The sequence below is a fragment of the Papio anubis genome, chromosome 2, assembly GCF_008728515.1.
Source record: "Papio anubis isolate 15944 chromosome 2, Panubis1.0, whole genome shotgun sequence".
Taxonomy (NCBI): domain Eukaryota; kingdom Metazoa; phylum Chordata; class Mammalia; order Primates; family Cercopithecidae; genus Papio; species Papio anubis.
This window is the reverse complement of record NC_044977.1, coordinates 192,569,042-192,593,439: the sequence shown is the minus strand read 5'-3', so window position 1 is coordinate 192,593,439 and position 24,398 is coordinate 192,569,042. Positions and strand designations below refer to the sequence as shown.

At 42.1% G+C, this 24,398-nt stretch overlaps 1 protein-coding gene across 1 annotated transcript in view; it reads right to left on the bottom strand.

Annotated features, from left to right (window-relative positions):
- Positions 1–2,428: 2,428 nt before the first annotated feature.
- The window catches only part of RNF168 (ring finger protein 168), a 33,385-nt gene continuing 11,415 nt past the window's right edge, over positions 2,429–24,398 (bottom strand). The window contains exons 2-6 of the mRNA XM_003895335.5: positions 19,650–19,726; positions 18,753–18,932; positions 14,827–14,948; positions 6,260–6,341; positions 2,429–3,508 (exon numbers count right to left, since the gene is read on the bottom strand). Coding sequence (XP_003895384.2) covers positions 2,570–3,508; positions 6,260–6,341; positions 14,827–14,948; positions 18,753–18,932; positions 19,650–19,726 — 1,400 coding nt within the window. The 3' untranslated portion in view covers positions 2,429–2,569. The remainder of the gene's footprint in view (positions 3,509–6,259; positions 6,342–14,826; positions 14,949–18,752; positions 18,933–19,649; positions 19,727–24,398) is intronic.

Genomic DNA, 24,398 nt, shown 5'->3' with positions numbered 1-24,398 from the left:
AAATACACATAATAATCCATTTTTATTTTTAATATTTTATTTTTCAGATTCTCAGCCTCTGCACAGCCTTAGTACTCCCTGAGAAATTCAACGTTTGCATATCCTTTCCACAAAAATGAGAGGAAAAAGAACCAGTACATGCTAGTGACTGATACATTTATTAGTTTCTAACAAAAAGTCATACATGGTAGGCACAGTAGAAATACTAACAGAGAAATTAGTTTATCTTGAAACCAATTTTAGTCAGGAAGACTTCTTCACAGAGAATTAGCTGAATATATAAATACTAAATATATCATACCATGTATGTGATACATTTACACCTAAATATACCACACCCTCCTTTTTGGTCACAGACTATTCCAGAAAGATTATTAAATAGATAACTTTTAATTTGAGGCATTCCAAGAATGTCCACCCAAAAACTTAAAGTGAAATTGCTCTTAGAGAAATATTGATTTGATGAGAAGATTGATCTTGGTCTGTCTTAGCCAAATTGGGTTTATTTATTTTTACTTAACAACCAATGTGATAGTAATAGTTGCAAACTACACTTCATTTAACTACAATCATTACTCAGAGGGCAATCACCTTAAGAGGCAAATGAAGTTTTAAATTAGCACAGAATTTATAATTACCCAATCAACATTGATATAGATGCCATCAAGTATGCAAAGATTAACAAAATTTCTATTACCAAACTTAGGGGGAAAAAACCCTAATGACATACAAAAATATCAGCAAATTTAAGCTAGAATTAGCTCTAGGACATTTTATCGTATTTTCACATTAAAGAATAGATTATGAGGTATCAGCAGAAATGCTGTTAAAGCTGTTTTTTTACTAATCGTTGTTCACGTTAATGAAACAAAAGATCAATCATCTCTGAGCTAAATTTCACAAAATGAAATTAGTGTCTTCTGATTTAACTGTCACGAGTTAAGAAAGGGCAAAACCCAAGCACCATACTTTCTATTTCTGTTCATAAACTCAAATAAAGGGAGTATCAACACAAATGAACATATAAGAAAACACATGGTTGTTTCAGGCTCCACAACATAAGATACTGTGAGGTAACTCTCCTGTAATACACTCCCATTTTTCTCTGGAATAGCAGATGAATAGAAAAGCAGGTTTCCAAAAATTCACACAATTTAGTAACTAATTTTGATTTTGATGCCTGATAGTAGGGGGTGAAAAGCTACAAAACCCAAATGTTTCCTGTGTTCTTTCACAAAGGACGGGGAAGAGGATGCTCTGCCAAACGGCCCCTGCTGCGTCATTCTGGACCCGTTTCAATGATCCGGACTGTCAGTCACCCCTTCCAGCCTCATCCTCATCCGGATCAGACTCTGACCACCCAATCAGTTTCAATGATCCGGACTGTCAGTCACCCCATCCAGCCTCATCCTCATCCGGACCAGATTCTGACCACCCAGTTTCAATGATCTGGACTGTCGGTCACCCCTTCCAGCCTCATCCTAGCTCTTAACTCCTTCTGCGTAGTCCAGTTTCCTTTCTGGCAACTAATTCCCAATTTCTGGCAACTAATTCCCAAAAACCGTGATTTTCTGATTTAACACTGATTCGAATCCACTTTAAACCAAAGGAAACAGGCCAGGCGTGGTGGCTCATGCCTATAATCCCAGCACTCTGGGAGGCCGAAGCAGGCGGATCACCTGAGGTCAGGAGTTCAAGACCAGCCTGGCAAACATGGCGAAATCCCATCTCTACTAAAAATACAAAAATACAAAAAAAAAGAAAAAAAAAAAAAAAAGCTGGGCAAGGTGGCACATGCCTGTGATCCCAGCTACTCGGGAGGCTGAGATAGGCGAATCACTTGCACCCGGGAGGCAGAGGTTGCAGTAAGCTGAGATCACGCCATTGCACTCCAGCCTGGGCCACAGAGCAAGACTCTATCTCAAAAGAAAAAAGAAAAAAAAGAAAAAAAAAAGGAAAAAAAAAAGAAATATCTGGGATTTCCCACATATGAATATGAATCCAAATTTTGAAACTCCGTCAAACAAAACAAAACAAAAAAAAAACACAAAGGAAATGCTACAATGCCGAAAACTGAATTAAACTGGAGATGGAAATCAGATTACTTTAGGAAAATACCTTTTGAGTACTCTGTAAAACATGTGACAACAGCAAGAAAATACATTTTAAACCCTGAATGGGTTCCTTAATTACTTAGAATAATAGTACAATATTGCTTTGATTACCAGTCATGACGAAAAGGTGAGCAAAGGCCATAAAACATGCATTTTTTGGAAAGACAGTGGCACTTGGAGACTTCCTGGAGTTGGCCAAAGCTTAAGCTATCTATAAGAATTGTAAAACTTAATACATATCCATTATTAAGGAAATGACAGGGGACCCCCGCTTACCGCTGAGCTGTGCAGAAGCACATGTGTCTATGCAGCCCTCACCACCACACAGACCTTTATTAAGGACAACGAGTGTGCCCCGAGAGCAGCATGAGTAACATGTGGATAAAGATTCCATGATAGAAAAGAGCTTCACAGTCCAGCTTTACTAGATCACAAAGCACTCCCTTTACCAGGCATTACTTTGTGCACCTCTGAAACATCTGAAAAATACTTTTCTGTGAAATGCTAGGCTGTAGGGAATGGGCACTTTTGGATACATTACACTGATCTCTAGAAGAATTTGGCATCTTTCTTCCATTCACTGAATGCTTCAACTGCATCTTTAAAGACAGGTGCCTATTTTCGTCCCTGGAGCCTCTCTGCGGTTTTGGATGCTCTGTATGAGTTTGCCTTTTGGAGTTCCTGTCTTTGGGATTCTTCCTCTGTCCATCTGGCACTCTGTCTGGAGGGGAGGACGGAGCGCGGAGGTGATACCCATCTGGGGATCCTTTCTGTCGGTTTGGCACCATCTGCTCTTTATCCACCTCCTTCTGAAGTTGTAACGCCAGTAACCTGTCCTGTTCTTCTTGTTTATGTCTCTCAAACAGCAGATGCTCCAGATCTATCAGTTTCTGGGTAAAGTTTATTTCTGTTTCCTCTTGATCTGGGGAACATTCGGAGGACGTTTTTCTTCTTTTTGCAGGAAAGCATGGATCCTCGACTGCTTCAAAGGAAGATTCTTGGTTTTTTCTTTTGGAAATATCCTTCCTGATCAGTAGGCCCAGCTCTTCGTTTTCTGCCTCACCTGTGTTGTCTCCATTTGTCTGGGTCACCCCTGATGTGGGGGCACACCCACTCTCCGTTCTGCCACAAGGCGTGACTGCAGCTTCTTTAGGGTCGGGAACTCTGGTTTTAGGTCCCTCGTGACTTAAGACACAGAACTCTTTATCATGATTGCCTGCTTTTGTTTTGACATTTCCTTCGTGGTACCATTCGGCACCACAGGCACATAACCATGGCATAGGGGGCTCTGCTGAAGAATCTGCACCTTGTTCTCCAGTTCCAAGGGGTATCTGTGGAGAAAGTGTCGGCATACCTTCCATTTCTGTGTCTCGCCCTGTTGGGCTTTTAGTGGCCTAGGGAAAAATGTCAAATCGTAAGATGTGAGTCCAATCACACTGATACTATAGCGGAACTGTCCCTATGCACTATTATTACTAATAAGGTATATTTCTTTCTTTTCTTTTTTTTCCAGACAGAGTCTTGCTCTGTTGCCCAGGCTGGAGTGCAGTGGCGCGATCTCAGCTCACTGCAACCTCCACCTCCCAGGTTCAAGTGATTCTCCTGCCTCAGTCTCCCAAGTAGGTGTATATTTATTCTTCATAGAATTTTTATTTCATGGGCAAATTTCAATTAAGCTATTACTTCATTTTCACTCCCATGAAAACCTACAGATTAAAACCCATAGACTAGATTCCTTTTTTTTTTTTGAGACGGAGTCTGGCTCTGTTGCCCAGGCTGGAGTGCAGTGGCCAGATCTCAGCTCACTGCAAGCCCCGCCTCCCAGGTTCACGCCATTCTCCTGCCTCAGCCTCCCGAGTAGCTGGGAGTACGGGCGCCGCCACCTCGCCCAGCTATTTTTTTTTGTATTTTAGTAGAGACAGGGCTTCACCGTGTTAGCCAGGATGGTATCGATCTCCTGACCTCGTGATCCGCCCGTCTCGGCCTCCCAAAGTGCTGGGATTACAGGCTTGAGCCACTGCACCCGGCCGCATAGACTAGATTCCAAATATGGCCAATAGCTGGTATCAGGACCTGACCTCCTTTCACCTCACAAAGGTCCGCCAGCACAGGGGTTTTTAACCCTTTTCTGTACTGTGGACCCTCCTTTTGGCATTTAGGTGAAGCTCACAGACCACTTCTGAGAATAATGTTTTTAACTAAAAAAGTAAGATATATAGTAGCTTTACAAAAGGAACAATTTATATTGTAACACAATCATTAAAAGGTTTAAAAAAATGTGATGTAATAATGTGCATTAATCCACTAAATAATAAGATCTACCAGCCAGTCTAGTAACTCATAATATCTAATTATCTGTGTCATCCCTGAGGTAGTACACCCACTCTCTGTTTTGCCACAAGGCGTAACTGCAGTCTAATATCAACGTAGAGATATGTATAAATGATATTTAAAGATATCTGTAACATGGCCGGGCACGGTGGCTCACGCCTGTAATCCCACCACTTCGGGAGGCTGAGGCGGGCAGCTCACCTGAGGTCAGGAGTTTGAGACCAGCCTGGCCAACATGATGAAACCCCGTCTCTACTAAAAATACAGAAATGAGCCGGGCATGGGGGTAGGCGCCTGTAGTCCCGGCTGCTGGGGAAGCTGAGGATGCACTGAGCATGCACCGCACTCCAGCCTGGGCGAGAGATTCTCTCAAAAAAAAAAAAACAAAACAAAACAAACAAGCAAAAAACAAAAAAACAAAAAAAAAAACACCTAGTGTTTGGAAGACAAAGCTTGGGACTTCTATAAGTTACTTCTGTAAGTAACTTGACTGGGTGTGTTTCTTACCAAGACCCCAGAAGCTACACCCACTGTTAGAAGGAATAACTGACCCTCACAGGGCACGCGGCCTCCAAGTAGTTCATACACTCACTTGTGTGGCCTTCTTCCAGGCTGTCACCTTGGAGCTGTGCTGCTGAGGCCTCCTGCTGGACACATGTGCCTGATGCTGCCTTACTAGCACACTCTTCCTCATCTTGTAATATTCTTTTTTTTTTTTTGAGGTGGAGTCTCGCTCTGTCAGCCAGGCTGGCGTGCAATGGCATGATCTCGGCTCACTGCAGCCTCCGCCTCCTGGGTTCAAGCAATACTCCTACCTCAGCCTCCTGAGTAGCAGGGACTACAGGCGTGTGCCATACCTGGCTAATTTTTTTTTTTTTTTTGTATTTTTAGTAGAGATGGGATTTCACCACATGGGCCAGGCTGGTCTCGAACTCCCAACTTTCCACCCACCTCAGCCTCCCAAAGTGCTGGGATTACAGGCATGAGCCACTGTGCTTGGCCTCTCATCTTGTAATATTCTTTTTTTTTTGAAACGGAGTTTCGCTCTTGTTGCCCAGGCTGGAGTGCAATGGCACTATCTCGGCTCACTGCAACCTCTACTTCCTGGGTTCAAGCAATTCTCCTGCCTCAGCCTTCTGAGTAGCTGGGATTACAGGCATGCACCACCATGCCTGGCTAATTTTGTATTTTTAGTAGAGACGGAGTTTCTCCATATTGGTCAGGCTGGTCTTGAACTCCCGACCTCAGGTGATCCACCTGCCTGAGTCTCCTAAAATGCTGGGATTACGGGCGCGAGCCACTGCATTCTGGCTCCATCTTGTAATATTCTAAGTGAAGCTGGTGCCAGGTATAAGTTATTCAGTTTTGTGAGTCTGGATCACGTAGGTCAAGGATCAGTAGTCTACGGCTCATGGACCAAATCCAGCCTCCTGTTTTTGTAAACAGTTTTACTGGAATGCATTCAAGCTAATGTGTTTACGTATTATTTGTAGATGCTTTCACACTATACCAGCATAGCTGAGACGCTATGACACAGACCATACTAACTGCAAAGGCGAAATTATTTACTCTCTAGCCCATTAGAGAAAAACTTTGCTTTTTAAGGCAGATTTGCTTTTTATAGTATGTTTATTTTAAAAATTGTAGTTTCCTTTAGAGAAAAAGTGCTTTTTCTCTAGGTGAACCTAAGAGGACTCAGAAAGGGTGTCTGATTAACTATAGTGGCTTTTGTTAAAAGGTAGAAAACTATGGATATCATAATTTATAGCATTAATAAACTAGCAAAACTCAGAACATCTTCAGTGTCAACACACCTTAGATACGGAGTTTCTCCTGACTTCTTGTACAGCTTCAGAGTGTGAGGCCGACCCAAACGGAGATTTAGGTGTCAAATACCTGAAAGAAAAGTTTACCAAAGTTTGGATGCTTTGAAAGGCAGATGGTGTGTACCCAACATAATAAAGCTATTTATACTGAAGGTTGTCTGGTTTGCTGCTTGACTGATTTATCACAGTGTATTTCATTTCCACGCTTCAGGTATTTTGGTCTAATGCCAGGACAAAATTTAATGGTTCAGTATTGATATTTTAGTGAAAAACAGAAGAGGAAGTAAAAGTCAAATCTAAATATTTCTTTTCTCTCTCTTTTTTTTTTGAGATGGAGTCTCCCTTTGTCACCCAGGCTGGAGTGCAGTGGCATGATATCAGCACACTGCAACCTCCACCTCCCGGGTTTAAGTGATTTTCCTGCCTCAGCCTCCTGAGTAGCAGGAATTAGAGGCACATGTCACCACCGCTGGCTAATTTTTGTATTTTTAGTAGAGACGGGGTTTCACCACATTAGTCAAGCTGGTCTCGAACTCCTGACCCTCAGGTGATCCGTCCACCTTGGCCTCCCAAAGTGCTGGGATTACAGCCGTGAGCCACTGCGTCTGGCGTAAATATTTCTTAATTCTTGAAAAAAACTGAAAAAGGCAGATAGCATCAAAACAATGCAAGACTCTGTAGTCTTCAAAAAAGTAATGAAAATGATGCTTTAAGCCAGGAGAAAGGATATGACAGCTGCTTCTTTATGCCAGAAACGTTGGCTGTTCACTACACTTTAAATCTCTACTATTGGGAAAAAGCCCACAGTTAAATTCCTTACTATTCTGGTATAGAGATGTTATCATATATACTTTTATATCAATTCTCTTTTTTTTTCTGAGATGGAGTCTCGCTCTGCCACCCAGGCTGGAGTGCAGTGGTGCAATCTCGGCTCACTGCAACCTCCGCCTCCCAGGTTCAAGTGATTCTCCTGCCTCAGCCTCCCAGGTAGCTGGGATTACAGGCGTGTGCCAGCACGCCCAGCTAATTTTTATAATTTTTAGTAGAGACTGGGTTTCACCACGTTGGCCAGGCTGGTCTCGGAGTCCTGACCTCAGGTGATCCGCCGGCTTCGGCCTCCCAAAGTGCTGGGATAACATGCTTGAGCCACTGTGCCTGGCCCTCAACTCTCTTCTTAGAAACACGTATCTTTATGTTCTTTTTTCTTTTTTTTTTTTTTTTTGAGAAGGAGTCTCGCTCTATCGCTAGGCTGGAGTGCAGTCGTGTGATCTCAGCTCACTGCAACCTCCGCCTTCCGGGTTCAAGCGATTCTCCTGCCTCAGCCTCCTGAATAGCTGGGACTACGGGCATGCGCCACCACACTCAGCTAATTTTTGTATTTCTAGTAGAGACAGGGTTTCACCATGTAGGCCAGGATGGTCTCGATCTCTTGACCTCAGGTGATCCACCCACCTTGGCCTCCCAAAGTGCTGGGATTACAGGTGTGAGCCACCACGCCTGGTCATATCTTTACATTTCTAGGAATCTTCAATATAACAGGCTGTTTGCCACTGAAAACATTAAGTTTTTAATATAATGGAAAATGTTATAAAAGAAGGGGGAATAGGGGAATAGAAAAGGCAGGCTACAAGATGGTAGGTATAGTTTAAGAACTGTAAAATATCAAAACACTCACATAACTATGTTTAAAAATGGCAGAAATTTCCCAAAATGTTGGTTGTCTCCAACTGGTGGTAACTTTGGGTGATTTTCAAAGAGCAGCTAGCTATTACTTTTAGAATTAAAGAAAAAAAAAGTGACTATAAATAATACACAAATCCATAAGTTACACGGTGTCAAAAGCACCAACAAGTAGCATATGGAACAATAAAACCTAAACAAAGATCTCATATAAAGAACATTCATTTATTCAATTCAATTATTCATATAAATGAATATTCCTTGCGGGCAAACAAGAGTACCTAACCCATGTATTTAGTTACATCAATCTATATATTTACTCTGTAAACTTTGAAGAACAAGAACCAAATTTTCAGTTGAAAAGAAGCTTAGTCTCATTTAGTTTCTCAAGGCAGAAGAATCGATTCTTTCTGCCAATGGTGATGCTGGACCACTAGTTACCGAGTATACTAGTACCAAAGCATCACTGTTCTAATTGTTGTTTTGAAGTTCATAAGCAAAGAACAAAATGTTGTTACTTATCCAACAGAATCACTGAATATTCATTAACTCTCTTGGATATTCCTTATTTATAATAACCAAGTAATGTATGAATACATGCTCATCCTAAAAAATTAGCGGACATGGCCGTGGTGGTGCATGCCTGTAATTCTAACACTTTGGGTGGCTGAGGTGGGAGGCTCGTTTGAGGCCAGGAGTCCGAAAACTGGACAACACAGCAAGACCCATCTCTACAAAAAATTAAAAAGAAAAATTAGCTGGGCATAATGGTGTGTGCCTATAGTACAGCTACTCCGGAAGCCGAGGTGGGACGATTGCTTGAGCCCAAGAGTTTGAGGCTCCAGTGAGCTATTTTCTTGCCACTACGGCCTGGGTGACAGGGAGACCCTGTCTCTTAAAACAGAAATATGGGAAATATATGTCATCAGCCCTTTCCCTTCCCATGTTTTAAGAACTTTTTTTTTCTTTTTACTTTGAATCTGAATTTTTGGGATCCATTTCCATCTGCTTCCTTTAACGTTTTATATTAAGTTTCGCCTAAAGCTGCCTCCTTACATATTTTAGGTTCAGCCCAAAGGTTTCTCTGTACATAGTGAACTACAGCCTAAATGGAGGTGTAAACAGCCTGTAACATACTCTTGTGCCAGTCACCAAGTTTTGGCCAAAGCGGGCCAACTGTTAAAATTAGGCAAATGCCAAGCTGTAGCCGCTCCGGCTGTCTGCGCACCCCACTTCTGCCTCCGTGTATCACCTTCCTTTTTCTGTCCGTAAATCTTCTTCCAACATGCGGCTCCACTGGAGTCTCTCTCAGCTCACTGTGGCTCGAGAGACTGCCCAATTTGTGAATTGTCATTTGCTCAATTAAACGGTTAATTTGTCTAAGGTTTTCCTTTCAACATATGTAATCAATTTTTTAAAAAATGTGACTTCTACGAAATACACACTATCTTTTTTATTTATTTTATTTTTTGGGGGACACAGCCTCGCTCTGTCGCCCAGGCTGAAGTACAATGGCACGCGCCTCCTGGGTTTAAGCAACTCTCCTGCCTCAGTCTCCCAAGTAGCTGGGATTATAGGCATGCACCACCAGCGAATTTTTGTATTTTTAGTAGAGACAGGCTGGTCTCGAACTCCTGACCTCAGGTGATCCGCCCACCTAGGCTTCCCAAAGTGTTGGGATTACAGGCATAAGCACCTGGCCATTGTTTTATTTATTTATTTTTTTGAGACGGAGTCTCACTCTATTGCCCAGGCTGGAGTGCAGTGGCGCAATCTCAGCTCACTGGGTTTTAAGCAATTCTCTCTGCCTCAGCCTCCTGCGTAGCTGGGATTACAGGCACTCGCCACCATGCCTGGCTAATTTTTGTATCTTTAGTAGAGACGGGATTTCACCATGTTGGTCAGGCTGGTCTTGAACTCCTGACCTCAGGTGATCCACCCGCCTCGACCTCCCAAAGAGCTGAGATTACAGGCATGAGCCACCACACCTGTAAGGCAGGGTCTCGCTCTGTCACCAAGGCTGAAGTACAGTAGCACCATCACAGTCCACTGCAGCCTTGACCTCACATGTTTAAGTGATCCTGCCACCTGCCAAACAGTTGAGACCACAGGCATGCCACGCCCGGCTAATTCTTGTTATTTTTTGTAGAGACAGGGTTTCCGCATGTTGCCCAGGCTGGTCTCAAACTCCTGGGCTCAAGTGATCCACCTGCCTTGGCCTCCCGAAGTGCTGGGATTGCAGGTATGAGCCAGCACACCCAGCCTCACACTCTTTTTTTTTTTGAGATGGAGGCTCGCTCTGTTGCCCAGGATGGAATGCAGTGGTGTGACCTTGGCTCATGCAACCTCTGCCTCCTGGGCTCAAGCAATTCTCCTGGCTCGGCCTCCCCAGTAGCTGGGATTACAGGTGCCCGCCACCATGCCTGGCTAATTTTTTTGTATTTTTAGTAGAGACGGGGTTTCACCATGTTGGCCAGGCTGGTTTTGAACTCCTGACCTCAAGCGATCCGCCTGCCTCAGCCTCCCAAAGTGCTAGGATTACGTGCGTGAGCTACTGCACCCGGCCCGTGATTTGCTTTTTTTCACTAATGTCTTAAGATCTTTCCAAGTCTGCCTTATGAAAACAAACAGTTTATGAGAGAACAGTCATATAACGTATGTAAGAATCACAGTACAGCACGGATGGGGAGGGGGACACTGACTGGAAAGGGAAAGGGCACGAGCACAGCTTTGTAAATATTCCCTGTCTTCATCTGGAGGGTGGCTTATACATACACAAAAATTCACCAGAAAGTATACTTAGGATTGGTGCCCCGTCTTTTTAAATTTAAACTATCTTACTTTTTCTTTTGTACCCTGTCTTATGGTGCTGAAGACTGGTGCACTTTAAAATATGTGTTTGCTGCTCTGTGGTCCATTAAAAACAAAACAAAACAAAACAAAGAACATGTTCTTCTAAAAAATTTAAACATTTCGATTACCATGAAAGCCTATATGCTTATTACATGGTTGAAGGGAAAATAAATCATTGGTTCTAAAGGCTCCTATGGGGCCTCCTCATCTCCCACCTCACACTATCCTGAGTTTCTTATATCTTACTTTTTAAAACAGATTTACCACACTTTTGCATCTCTAAACACTTTACTGATTAGCACTGTATGATTCTGAGCGAGACTCTGTCTCAAAAAAAAAAAAAAAAGAAAATTTGAAAAGTTGGAATTCTGACTCGAATTGCACTAACTCTATTGATCAGTTTGAGGAGATCTGACCATTTTGTAGTATTAGGCATCATCTTCTAACCCATGAATATTGTATATTTAATATAGTACAATGTTCTCCATGGGTCTTACAGATTTTTAGTTTTTTGAGACATGGTCTTGTCTGTTGCCCAGGCTGGAGTGCAGTGGTAAAATCATAGCTCCCTACAGCCACAACCTCAGGCTCAAGTGATCTCCTGCCTCAGCCATCTGAGTAGCTGGGACGACAGGTGCGTCATCATGTCTGGTTAATTTTTAAAAATTTTTTAAGAGATGGAGTCTCCCTCTGGTGCCCAGGTTCGTCTTGAACTCCTGGGCCCAAGCAATCCTCTCGCCCAGTCTCCCGAAGTGCTGGGATTACAGGCATGAGCCATCACGCTTGGATCAGATTTTAATACATTTATCTCTAAGTACTTTTATTTTCTGATACTACTATCGACAGAGTATTTTTAAAGTTACATTTTACAACTGACTTTTTGTATAGATTTTATATCTGGCAACCTTGCTAAACTCTTCCTTCTAAAAATGCACCTCTGACTTTTTGGGTTTTCTACATAGATAGTTATACTGCCTCTGAAGAATGATAGCTGCTTTTCCCCTCCTTTCCAGACTCACATGTTTTATCTCCTTTTATTGTGTTACTGTGTAGACTAAAATCTCCAACATGAGTCTGAAAACAGGTGGAGAGTAGCAGGCCACCTTTGTGTTTTCCTGACCTTAAAAGGGGAATGGCTGGGCGTGGTGGCTCACTCCTGTAATCCAGGCACTTTGGGAGGCCCAGGCAGGAGGATCGCTTGTACCCAGGAGTTTGAGGTTGCAGTGGGCCATGATCACACCACTGCGCTCCAGCCTGGGTGATAGAGCACGCAAGACTCTGTCTCAAAAAAAAAAAAAAAAAGAAGGAAATAATTTCCATGTTCCACTATTAAGTATGATATGTGATGGAAGATTTTGGTGGATATCCTTCAACAGGTTAAAAAAGTTTCCGTTACCACTTCGTTAAGAATTATCATCTCATGTATTTCATATTCATACAGCTAATGGAATAACTTGCATTGATTCATTTTCTACCATTAAACCAGCAATGTATTCCTGGAATTGTCTTTTTAAATACATTTTCAGCTGCTGTTTTCTTTTTTGAGACATGATCCTAGCTCACTGCAGCTTCGACCCCCTGGGCTCAAGCAATTCTCCCACCTCAGCCTCCCAAGTGGCTGGGGTTATAGGCGTGTGCCACTGCGTTTGGCTAATGTTTTTATTTTGTGTAGAGACGGTGTCTTACTATGTTGCCCAGTCTGGTCTTGAACTCCTGGCATCAAGCAATCCTCAGACCTCAGCCTCCCAAAGTGCTGGGATTATAGGCATGAGGCACTGTGCCCGGCTTCTTTCTTTTTTTCTTTTTTTTTTTTTTTAAAGAGACAGGATCTTGCTATGTTGTCCAAGCTGGTCCCAAAGTCAAAATCCCTGGGCTTAAGCAATCCTCCTGCCTCAGCCTCCCAAGTAGCTGGGACTACAGGTATGTGCCACAACACCTGGCTGCCCTTTCTTTCTTCTTTTCTGATATGGCATGTAAAGCCTTCTAAATACCACTTTAGCCACATACCAGTTTTCACACATATTTTCAGTTCTGTATTTCCAACAAAATTTACTCTTCACTCAACAAGTTGTTTAGAAATTTTTCTTAGTTTTAAAACTACATAATCCTGTTATTCTTTTTTTTTTTTTTTTTTTTGAGACGGAGTCTCGCTCTGTCTCCCAGGCTGGAGTGCAGTGGCGTGATCTCGGCTCACTGAAACCTCCGCCTCCTGGGTTCACGCCATTCTCCTGCCTCAGCCTCCCAAGTAGCTGGGACTATAGGCGCCCACCACCACACCCGGCTAATTTTTTTTTTTGTATTTTTAGTAGGGATGGGGTTTTACCGTGTTAGCCAGAATGGTCTCAATCTCCTGACCTCGTGATCCGCCCGCCTCAGCCTCCCAAAGTGCTGGGATTACAGACGTGAGCCACCGCGCCTGGCCCTGTTATTCATTTTTAAACTTTTGAACTGCAGTGGAATTCACATAAAATGGAACACCACATTTTGTTTACCCATGCATTTGTTAATGGACATTCGGGTTGTTCTACCTTTTGGTTATCTGAATAATGTTGACACAAATACTCATGTACTAGCATTTGTTTGAATACCTGCTTTCAGTTCTTTTGGGTACATACCTAGGAGTGGAATTGCTGGGTCATGTGCTAATTCTGTTTAACTTTTTGAGGAATCACCAACTGTTTTCTGCAGCCACGACACCATTTTACATTCCTACCAAGCAATGCGCAAGGATTCCAGTTTCTCCACATCTTTGTCCACACTTACTCTTTTCCCTTTTTGTGGATTATAGACATTCTAATGGGTATGAAATGCTATCTCACCATGGTTTTGATATGCATTTCCCTAATAACTAATGATGTTAAACATATTTTCATGTACTTATTGGCCATTTGTACATCATGCAAAAAATGTCTACTCAAGTCCCTTTGTCCAGTTTTTAATTATTTGTCTTCTGTTGTTGAGTTAGAAGAGTTTTCATATATTCTAGGAAACAGACTTTATCTGTTTTTAATATTGTTACAACTTTAATCCGTCAGTTTCTCAATTTTTGCTTTTAAATCCTTAGTTTTTTCTTGTATTTCTGGTAATTTTTTATTTTTAAGTATTTCAAAGTATATATTTAGATACATAAAGATTCATGAGTTATACAGCCTTAAGCAGAATATTGTATCCATATGAAGTACCTCTGCATTTTAGTGGTTTTCTCTTCATTTTCACTTTGCACATCATGAGAACTGGCAACCCTGATATTGTCACATCTTTTTTTTTTTTTATCAATAGTACTTCCCTCATTTAACATTCCCTTCTCCTAAGCTTCCTCCCACCCCAAATCCAAAATTCCAACAAATCTTGGAAGGAGGTGAGTTACCTGCACTTATTTCCTCAGTTAAACCAGAAGTCCTTACGTGCTTTTCAAGTCTACATGGTGGTTTTTAAACTTTTCCAACTATGAATTACACGGGAAAGCTGATGTTCGCACAAAGCTGCCAACCGCACCGAGTACCTGACCCTGGAGGGTGCTGTGGTGAAGCTCAGTTTCGCCACCTGGGACTACTGGCTCATGCCTGACCCTGGAGGGTGCTGTGGTGAAGCTCAGTTTCGCCACCTGGGACTACTGGCTCATGCATTCGGTGTAACAGAGAAGAAATACGAAGACAAATTGTAAACTCCTTCAGTGAAGATAAGCCTATCTGGGACCAGTTTTATTCATCTGAATTTAAACCAAGAGGAAGAGGAATCCAATGGTTCACTTTGAGAAAAGTGGAAATCCTGAGCCAGTAAGATAAAGTATAAATCTGCGCAATAACTGGCTGAGTGAAAAGCCTGCCACATTTCACCTCTCTCTTCATGCTAGCCAAGGGGAAGCTGTGTGAGTAGCTCTCTCCTTTTCACTTTACCTCAACCTCAGACTATTTTCATACAAAGTTCATGGACCAAACTTTGAGAATCAGTAGTCTATATGAACAGAAAACGCTGGCATATAGTAGGAGGTCAATAAATAATTCATAGCCACGCTCACTTACTTCTGAATATTTCCAGGGTTTCTTTGTTTGTTCTTACTTTTCTTTTCAGACTTGGGTGTAACTGGATCAGATTTTCTGGAATTCAACGGAGAAGCCGAGATACTTCCCTCACAGAAATTGTTCTTCAACAATAGAAAAAGCGTAACAGACATTATGAGAGAGAACTTTATGATCAAATAAGCTATTAATTTGACTAATTCAGAAATCCAAACAGCATTTTTCAGAAATTACAGTTACATTTAAATTCTATACATCCCTTGAAGAATACTGGCCATGCAAAAATCAGAATAAACTATGTTCATCCAAGTTGGTCTAAATTAATTACATTTTTACTGTACATCATCAAGCACAAAATAAGGCATAATACTAATCTCATCAGCTGATAATTCCTGTTGATTTTTCTTTCCTTTCTTTTCTTTTTTGAGACAGAGTCTCGCTCTGCCGCCCAGGCTGGAGTGCAGTGGCACGATCTCGGCTCCCTGCAACCTTGACCTCCCATGTTCAAGTGATCCTCCTGCCTTCACCTCCCATGTAGCTAGGACTACAGGCATGAGCCACCATGCTTGGCTAGGTGGGTTTTTTTGTTTTGTTTTGAGACAGTCTTACTGTGTCATCCAGGCTGGAGTGCAGTGGAGTGATCATAGCTCACTGCAGCCTCAACCTCCTGGGCTCAGACAATCCTCCCATCCTAGCTTCTCGAGTAGCTAGGACACAGGCATGTGCCACCATGCCCAGCTACTTTTTAAAAAATGTTTTGTAGAGATGAAGTCTCACTATGTTACCCAGGCTGGTCTCCAACTATTAGAAGCAAGTGATTCCCCCACCTCAGCCTTCCAAAGTGTTGGGATTGTAGGTCTGAGCCACTGCGCCCAGCCTGTTGGTTTTTCTAATAAATAATTTTACATAATTACTTTTATCTATATGGACATATTCAAAGAGCTGTGGATATACCCGAAAGAAGAGTTCTATGTAATAATATTTTAGTTCTGGACTTTAAGGGCATATCAATAAAAATCATAAACATTTACTTGCTGTACCAGTCTCATAAGTTTCTTACTACCCTAATGGAAAAGTTCATATATGGTGATGATGAATATTTGGCCTTAAACCACCAAACTTTCATAAATAAATAGAAAATTATTCTAGGCTGGGCATGGTAGTTCATGCCTGTAATCCCAACACTTTGGGAGGCCGAAGTGGGTGGATCACATGAGGCCAGGAGTTCAAGACCAGCCTGGCCAACATGGCGAAACCCCATCTCCACTAAAAATACAAAAATTAACAGGGTGTGGTGGTGCCTGTAATCCCAGATACTCGGGAGGCTGAGGCAGGAGAATTGCTTGAACTGGGAGCTGAGGCTGCACCACTGCACTCCAGCCTGGGTGACAGAGTGAGAGGCTGTCTCCAAAAAAATTAGTTAAAAAGAAATTATTCTACAATATCAATGAATCTACTCATAAAAAATAAGTTAAAAAATTATTCTACAGTATCAATGAATCTACTCATAAAAAATAAGTTAAAAAATTATTCTACAGTATCAATGAATCTAATAATACCACGGGAAAACTAGATCTATTTCTTCCCTATTCCAATTATTATTCCATTGGTCAATGACTTTTATTTAGTTTCCTGATTATGTATCTTTCTAAAGTGATTCTACTCAAAAGACACATAAAAAGGTGCATATAACCCAAAATTTGGGTATATTATTATGAATGGTATGCCTCTCAAAAAAGAAAAAAATTCCCAATTCTGAGTATACTCATTTTGGTAAGTGTGTGTGTGTGTGTGTGTATGTATATATAAAAATATATATGTACATATACACATATATAAATAGATACACATATAAATATGTGTATATATAAATATACGTATATATGCACATACATGTGCATATATAAACATATATGTATATATAAAAAACACATATATATTTTATTCTATTGTACTGTATTTCCCAGAGTAAGACCTGTCTCCAAAAACAATACAATAGAATAAATACAACAGACAATAGTCCTATTGTATTTCCCATGATTTGATGGTAAGTGTATGTTAAGATATCTGTTATTTGAAAGCTGAGGAATTGTTTTCAGAGGCTCTCAAACCTGAACGTTTCACACTTCCCTAGATGCCTCTGAAGATAGAATTCCCTAGGTCCCATCCCTAGAGACTCTGATTTAATAGATTTGGAGTAAATAGGAGAGTTCGTATGTCAACAGCACTCCCAGGTTACTCTCCCAGGCTCGTTCAAACCACTAGGCTCCACTGTACCCTCTGATCTTAAAGTATGTGTTTTATCACATGCCCTTTAATTCATTGTTTTATATGCAGCAATTTAACTACAGGAAGCATAACATCCAAGTTTAATACATTATCTAAAAATTTAATGTGCTTTACTTTCAAAATGTGATTTACATCCATAAAATGGAATATTGTTCTACTCTTTAAAAGAATTAGATTGATTACATGTAGTAATATGAAAAATCTCTATGATGTATCAAGTGGAAAAAATGCAAGCAGCAAAACAATGTGATTGCTTTTATATAATCCTTTTTAGGTGAACAAAGAAAAAAAGCTTTTTTTTTGAGACGTTCTTCCAGGTTGAAGTGCAGTGGCGAGATCAGCTCACTGTAACCTCAAACTCCTGGGCTCAACGGATCCTCCTGCCTCAGCCCCTCCCAGGAGGTGGAGCCACAGGCACGTACCACCACACTCGGCTAATTATTTTATTTTTCTGTAGAAACAGAGTCTCACTTTGTTGCCCAGGCTGGTCTCAAACTCCTGGGCTCGAGCAATCCTCTTGCCTCAGCTTCCCAAAGTACTGGGATTACAGGCCTGAGCCATTGCACCCTGGCAAGAAAAAAGTTGTAAGAAACTGTTAATAGTGGTTACCTTTGGGGAAAGAGACTGATATAAATGGAAAAGGAACGGGAGTGGAGAGGTGAAAGAAGGTTTAAAAGGAAGTTTTCATTCTTCGCTGAATAGCTTTCCTACATATAAAAAAGTTTTTAAACAATCTGCAGTGACTCACGCCATAAACCCAGCATTTTGGGAGACTGAGGCAGGTGAATGGCTTGAGCCCAGGAGCTTGACATCAGTTTGGGAAACATGGCAAAACCGTGTCTCCATAAAAGATCAGCTAGGCATGGTGGTGCAAGCCTGTAGTCCCAGCTACTCGGGAGGCTGGAAGGGTCACCAGAGGCCGGTGGTTGAGGCTGCAGTGAGTCGTGATTATGCCACTGCACTCCAACCTGCGTGACAGAGTAAGACCTGTCTCAGAAAACCAGAAACCCCAAAACCTGGATTAGAGCAAACATGTAACAATATGCAAAACAATTTTACTTTAGGTAAAGCAAAAATGTCATCAATAGCTTCTAATTATGGCAACGCCATCTCTTCTGTTCTTTGAAAACCACAGTCAGGTCGGGCGTGGTGGCTCAAGCCTGTAATCCCAGCACTTTGGGAGACCGAGACGGGCGGATCACGAGGTCAGGAGATCGAGACCATCCTGGCTAACACGGTGAAACCCCGTCTCTACTAAAAAATACAAAAAACTAGCCGGGCGTAGTGGCGGCGCCTGTAGTCCCAGCTACTCGGGAGGCTGAGGCAGGGGAATGGCGTAAACCCGGGAGGCGGAGCTTGCAGTGAGCTGAGATCCGGCCACTGCACTCCAGCCTGGGCGACAGAGCGAGACTCCGTCTCAAAAATAAAAAGAAAACCACAGTCAAAGCAATAGGAATGCTAATAGTTAGCTTTCCATATCAGCAGGCTCCGAACACTCAAATTCAACCAGCCTGGGGTGGAAAAGACAGTCTTTGTGGGATGCAGACCTGGGAACACAAGGAGCTGATTCTTCCTCTGAGTGGGTTCTGCAGTGGGTGCCAAGGGATGACAGTACCTCAACGTTCTCTCCTACAACTTACAATATCAATGCTCAGCTTTCTTGCCAGTTCTTCATCACTTCTCAGTTGTTCTTCCATCGCTCTTCGCCTTTTTTCCGCCTGTCTTTTTTCCTCCTCTTCCTCCTCTGCCAACAATCTCTGTATGTATTCTTCACTGGCTTTGTTCTCTTCTTCCTCGCTGGCCCGTCGCTCTGCCTCCACCTTAAAAGTGATTAATAAAGAGCAATCCTTTTCTGAACGCTTTGGTATACTTGCAATATTTCATAATAAGAATAAAGTAGAAAAAGAACAAATTGGCAGAGATTTAAATGATCTCAAATGAAGTACAAATCTGGAGTAGATTCCTGCAAGATAGCTGTCCCATCTCAGCCTCCCAAAGCACTGAAATTACAGGTGTGCGCCTCCACACCCAGCCTGAGATGTATTACAAGTGAGAATTACACACAAAATTTTGAAGACTAACAAAAAAAGAGAAAAAGCTCTATTTATGTAAAACTTTACATGTAATTAAAACATAATGCTTCACTGTAAACACTGCTTTTTAGGTACTTTTCCTATTTAGGAACTTCACAGTTAGCCCTTTAACCTTTCCTCACCTAAACCCATAATCTACCAGCCTTTTTCTTTAAGCTCAAAACTTTAGAGAAGTAAAAAAATGTCCTGGTATGGATTAAATTAGGAAAAAAAAGAATTAAAAAATTTCCTTCATATGTAAATGCTTAGGGAACACTATCACATAAGAGCATTAATCATGTAGAAGTAAATTATGGCAAAAAACAAAGCCCTTATAAAATATATTAAAATTATCCATATTTCAAGATACACTAGTTATATAAGCACACAAAACTAAATTAAAATCTGAAACTAAAAACACAGCAGAGAAATATTCAAAAAAAAAAAAGAATATTTAGCACCTACCTTACTTATTTCCTCTTCATATTCTCTTCTCAATTCCCCAGGTTTACTTAACAGACGAACTGGCTGACAGTCATCAGCTATTTCATATCAAAAAATAAAATAACATTATAAGCAACACAATTTTATGGTAACTTTGGTCTTCCATTAAAACTAATACTAAAATGAAAAATTAAAATATACAACTATTAACAACTACAGCAATATCTCCTTTTGGAATTCCATTTTTAAAATTTATTTATTTTTTCTAGATTTATTTATTTTTTTTGAGACAGAGCCTTGCTCTGTCGCCCAGGCTGGAGTGCAGTGGCACAATCTCGGCTCACTGCAATCTCCATCTCCCAGGTTCAAGCAATTCTCCTGCCTCAGCCTCCTCCTGAGTAGCTGGGATTATAGGCATGCGCCACCACACCTGGCTAATTTTTTATATTTTTGGTAGAGACGGAGTTTCACCATGTTGGCCAGGCTGGTCTCAGAACTCCTGACCTCAAGTGATCCACCCGCCTCGGCCTCCCAAAGTGTTGTGACTACGGGCGTGAGTCACTGCGCCTGGCCTGGAATTCCATTTTATAAGGCCAGAGGTTTAGGGTTTTGGGTTTGAAATGGCACATGAATGCATATACTTAACCCTTCCTCTAAACTCCATTAAAATGACAGTAAAAGAATTTTTAAAAACTGTAATCCTACAACAGCAGAGATTAGCAGAGGAAGTTAACCAATTAAAAAAAATCCTTTTTTTTTTGGAGACAAGAGCCTTGCTGTGTTGCCCAGGCTGTGCAGTGGTGCAATGTCAGCTCACTGCAACCTCCGTCTCCCGGGTTCAAACAATTCTGGTGCCTCAGCCTCCTGAGCAGCTGGGATTACAGGCATGCCCCACCATGCCCAGCTAATTTTTGTATTTTTAATACAGACCGGTTTTCGCCATGTTGGCCAGGCTGGTTTCAAATTCCTAACCTCAGGCAATCTGCTCACCTCAGCCTCCCAAAGTGCTGGGACCACAGGCGTGAGCCACTGTGCCCGGCCCTACTTAAAATAACAAATGTCTAGAAAATGGAAAGGCAACGAAATAGAGATAATTGATACAGCAGAAATGAAGGAAAAGAAATCCTTGGAAGGGAAGACTACAGCTGAGGTAGAACTAGAAGGGAATCCGCCTCCTATCTGCCTAGAGAGAGGCTCAATAGAATCCAGAGTGAGGAAGAGTGGGACCAAAAACAGAACTCGGGGTTTATAAACCGTTGAATCAGAATCCTTGACTTACTGGCATTTCTCCCTGAATATGGGTGCAGGTGCACACACGCATATTTCTTTAAAGGAACAGATCTAGAGAGAGCCAGAGCAGCTAACGTAAGAGGTGGTGACCCAGAGCAAAGTCGTCTGCAATCGGGCAGTTAGGGATGGCAAAGCACAAAGGCCAGGTTTCCATCGGCTGGAACTCAACATCTGCCCATCACCAGTACCCTTCTATGTACACAGAGCTTTTGTCCTGGGCCTCATTCTCAAGCCTAAAAGCTAACCCAAGGATCATCAGACATGTGAAATACATCTGCAGGACCACAGAAACAGTAAGCTATACAAAGAGAAAAAATCATCGCCCTGGAGTTGAAAGATAATTCCGGGTCAGAAAATAACCTAAGTGCGTGTATGTGTCCTCAGCAAATCTGACAAGAATGTTATTCTATAAAACAAGACACTGTTTTGTAAAGTGTAAAACGGGAACACCCAAAAAAGAGAACCCATCTGCCTGTTGCAAGGGGCAGCTGCTACTCAGCTCCAGCTGACTACGACTAGCAGGAAACTCAGGCGGGAAACTCAGGCCTGTCCATGCCATACTTTCACTTTCTCAAGAAAATCCAGAGACGGCAGGGGTGGACGTTGAGAGATGACTTAATGGGTACAATGTACATTATCTGTGTAGTAGATACCCTAAAAAGCCCTGACCTCGCCACTATGCAATCTATACATGTAACAAAATTACCCTTGCACCCCATAAATGTATCCAAGTAAAAAGAAAAAAAAAAAAAAAGGAAAATCCAGCAATCCAGATGTTAATAAGAAATCCTCCAACTTAAATATTGGCATTGGATGGACCACAAAAAAACATACACACAGGATTCTTATGGCCTGCAGGCCAGCAGTTTGAAAAATCTGCAATAGAGAAACTAAAAAAACAGTGATGTGACTCCAAAACAATTAGGGATGCAGTATGCTGAATTCTCATTTATTTTGGTCACTAAGGAGGATCTATTCAAGACAATACAATGGTATATACAGGGGAGACATATATAAGGCTCCTTAAAAAGCCGGATACTCAGCTGGCTTAAACTGAGACCTAGATCAGCAATCCTCAAAGTAGAATCTATGAAACTCTGGACTTTTTTCAGGGAAACTGCAGAGTCACACTATTTTCATTTAAAAAATTAAGGTAAGCTGGGAGCGGTGCCTCACGCCTGTAATCCCAGCACTTTGGGAGGCTGAAGGTTGAGACAGGTGGATCACGAGGTCAGGGGTTCGAGACCTGCTTGGCCAATATGGTAAAACCCCGTCTCTACTAAGAACACAAAAATTAGCCAGGTGTGGTGGCACGCACCTGTAGTCTCAGCTACTCAGGAGGCTGAGGCAGAAGAATCGCTTGAACCTGGGAGGTGGAGGTTGCAGTGAGCTGAGACTGTGCCACTGCACTCCAGCCTGGGTGACAGAGGCAGATTCCATCTCCAAAAAAAAAAAAACACCCAAATAAAACAACTGACGGTAGACCGGGCACAGTGGCTCATGTCTGTAATCACGGCACTTTGGGAGGCCAAGTCAAGTGGATCACTTGAGGTCAGGAGTTAGAGACCAGCCTGACCAACATGGTGAAACCCCGTCTCTACCAAAAAGTACAAAATTAGCCGGGAGTGGTGGCGGGCGCTTGTAATCCCAACTACTCGGGAGGCTGAGACAGAAGAATTGCTTGAACCTGGGAGGCGGAGGTTGCAGTGAGTTGTGACTGTGCCACGGCACTCCAGCCTGGGCAACAGAGCAAGACCCGGTCTCAAAAATTTAATAAATAAATAAAAGGCGGGGGTGCTGTGGGGGCAAAAGGCCAGGTGTGGTGGCTTATGCCTATCAGCCCAGCACCTTGCAAAGCCAAGGTGGGAGAGTCACTTGAGCCCAGGAGTTTGAGGCTGCAGTGGGCTGTGATTGTGCCCGTACACTTCAGCCTGGGCAACGTAGTAAGACCCGGTCTTTACAAAAAAAAAAAAAAAAAAGACGGGGGGCAAAGGACTTACACAGACATTTCTCCAAAGATTATATACAAATGACCAATAAGCACATGAAAAGATGTTCAACATCGACAGTCATTAGAGAAATACGAATCCTAACTACAGAGATCCCGCTTCATAGGACGGCCAACACTTGGTTTTTATAACAGTCATCCATTAATATAGATACACACACAATGCAGTATTCGGCCAAAAAAGGAAACGGGATCGACACATGCTAGAACTCGATGGACCCTCGAGACACGATGCTGTGCCAAACAGCCAGACACCACAGGCCAGATACTGTACGGTTCCCCTCGTACGAGATACCAGGAGTAATGAAACCCGCAGAGGCAGAAAGAATGGAGGCTGCCAGCGGCTAGGGGAGGGGCGAATGGGGAATTATTGTTTAATGGGCAGTTTCCAGTGTGGAAGATGAGAAAGTTCAGAGATGAATGGTGGTGACAGCTGCACAAAAACGTGAATGTACTTCATGTCACGCATCTGTACATTTAAAATGGTTAACACGGCAGATTTTATGTTACATATCTTTTACAATAAAACCGGAAAAAAAGTAAATCACTTTACACATTAGATACAATAAAATAGTAGCTAAGAGGCTGGGCACAGTGGCTCATGCCTGTAATCCCAGCACTTTGGAAGGCTGAGGCAGGAGGAACACTTGAGCTCAGGATATCAAGACCAGCCTGGTCAACACAGCAAGACCCTATCTTTGTTCCAAAAAAAAAATTTTTTTTAAGTAGCTAATTTAGGAAAACAATAATGGAGGCAGATGTATTATATTAAAAAGCAAAGCATATCATTAAGCAGAATTAAACTAAGCATGTGTGGTACTGACACAGCTATTGATAAAGAGTTAAAAAACAAAAAGCCTGGGCCAGGTGCCGTGGCTTACGCCTCTAATCTCAACACTTTGGGAAGTGGAGGCAGGCGGATCACTTGATGTCAGGAGTTCAAAAGCAGCCTGGTCAACAAGGCAAATAAACCTATCTCTACTAAAAATACAAAAATTAGCTGGGCGTGGTGGTACATAGCCCACTGCAGCCTCCAACTCCTGGGCTGAAGCAGTTGTCCTGCCCTGGCCTCCTGAAGCACTGACGTAACAGGTGTGAGCCACTGCGCCCAGTCCATGTGCTGTGTAGCTGGTAATCCCAGCTACTCACGAGGCTGAGACAGGAGAATAGCTTAAACCCGAGAGGCGGAGGTTGCAGTGAGCCGAGATCATGCCACTGCACTCCAGCCTAGGTGACAGAGTGAGACTGAATCTCAAAAAAAAAAAAAAAAAAAAAAAAAATTAAATACATAGCCCCAAATTGCTCTGGAAAATAAGCATACGATTAGTGAAACAGTACATACATCAGTGTTACTGGATTATTACCAAGTAGTGTGGCTATAAGTGGCAATCAAGGGCAGGGGGAGTTAAGATGCCTACCTCATACAATACTCAAATTCAAGGTGGATTAAAAAGTTTTTAACGGAAAAAACA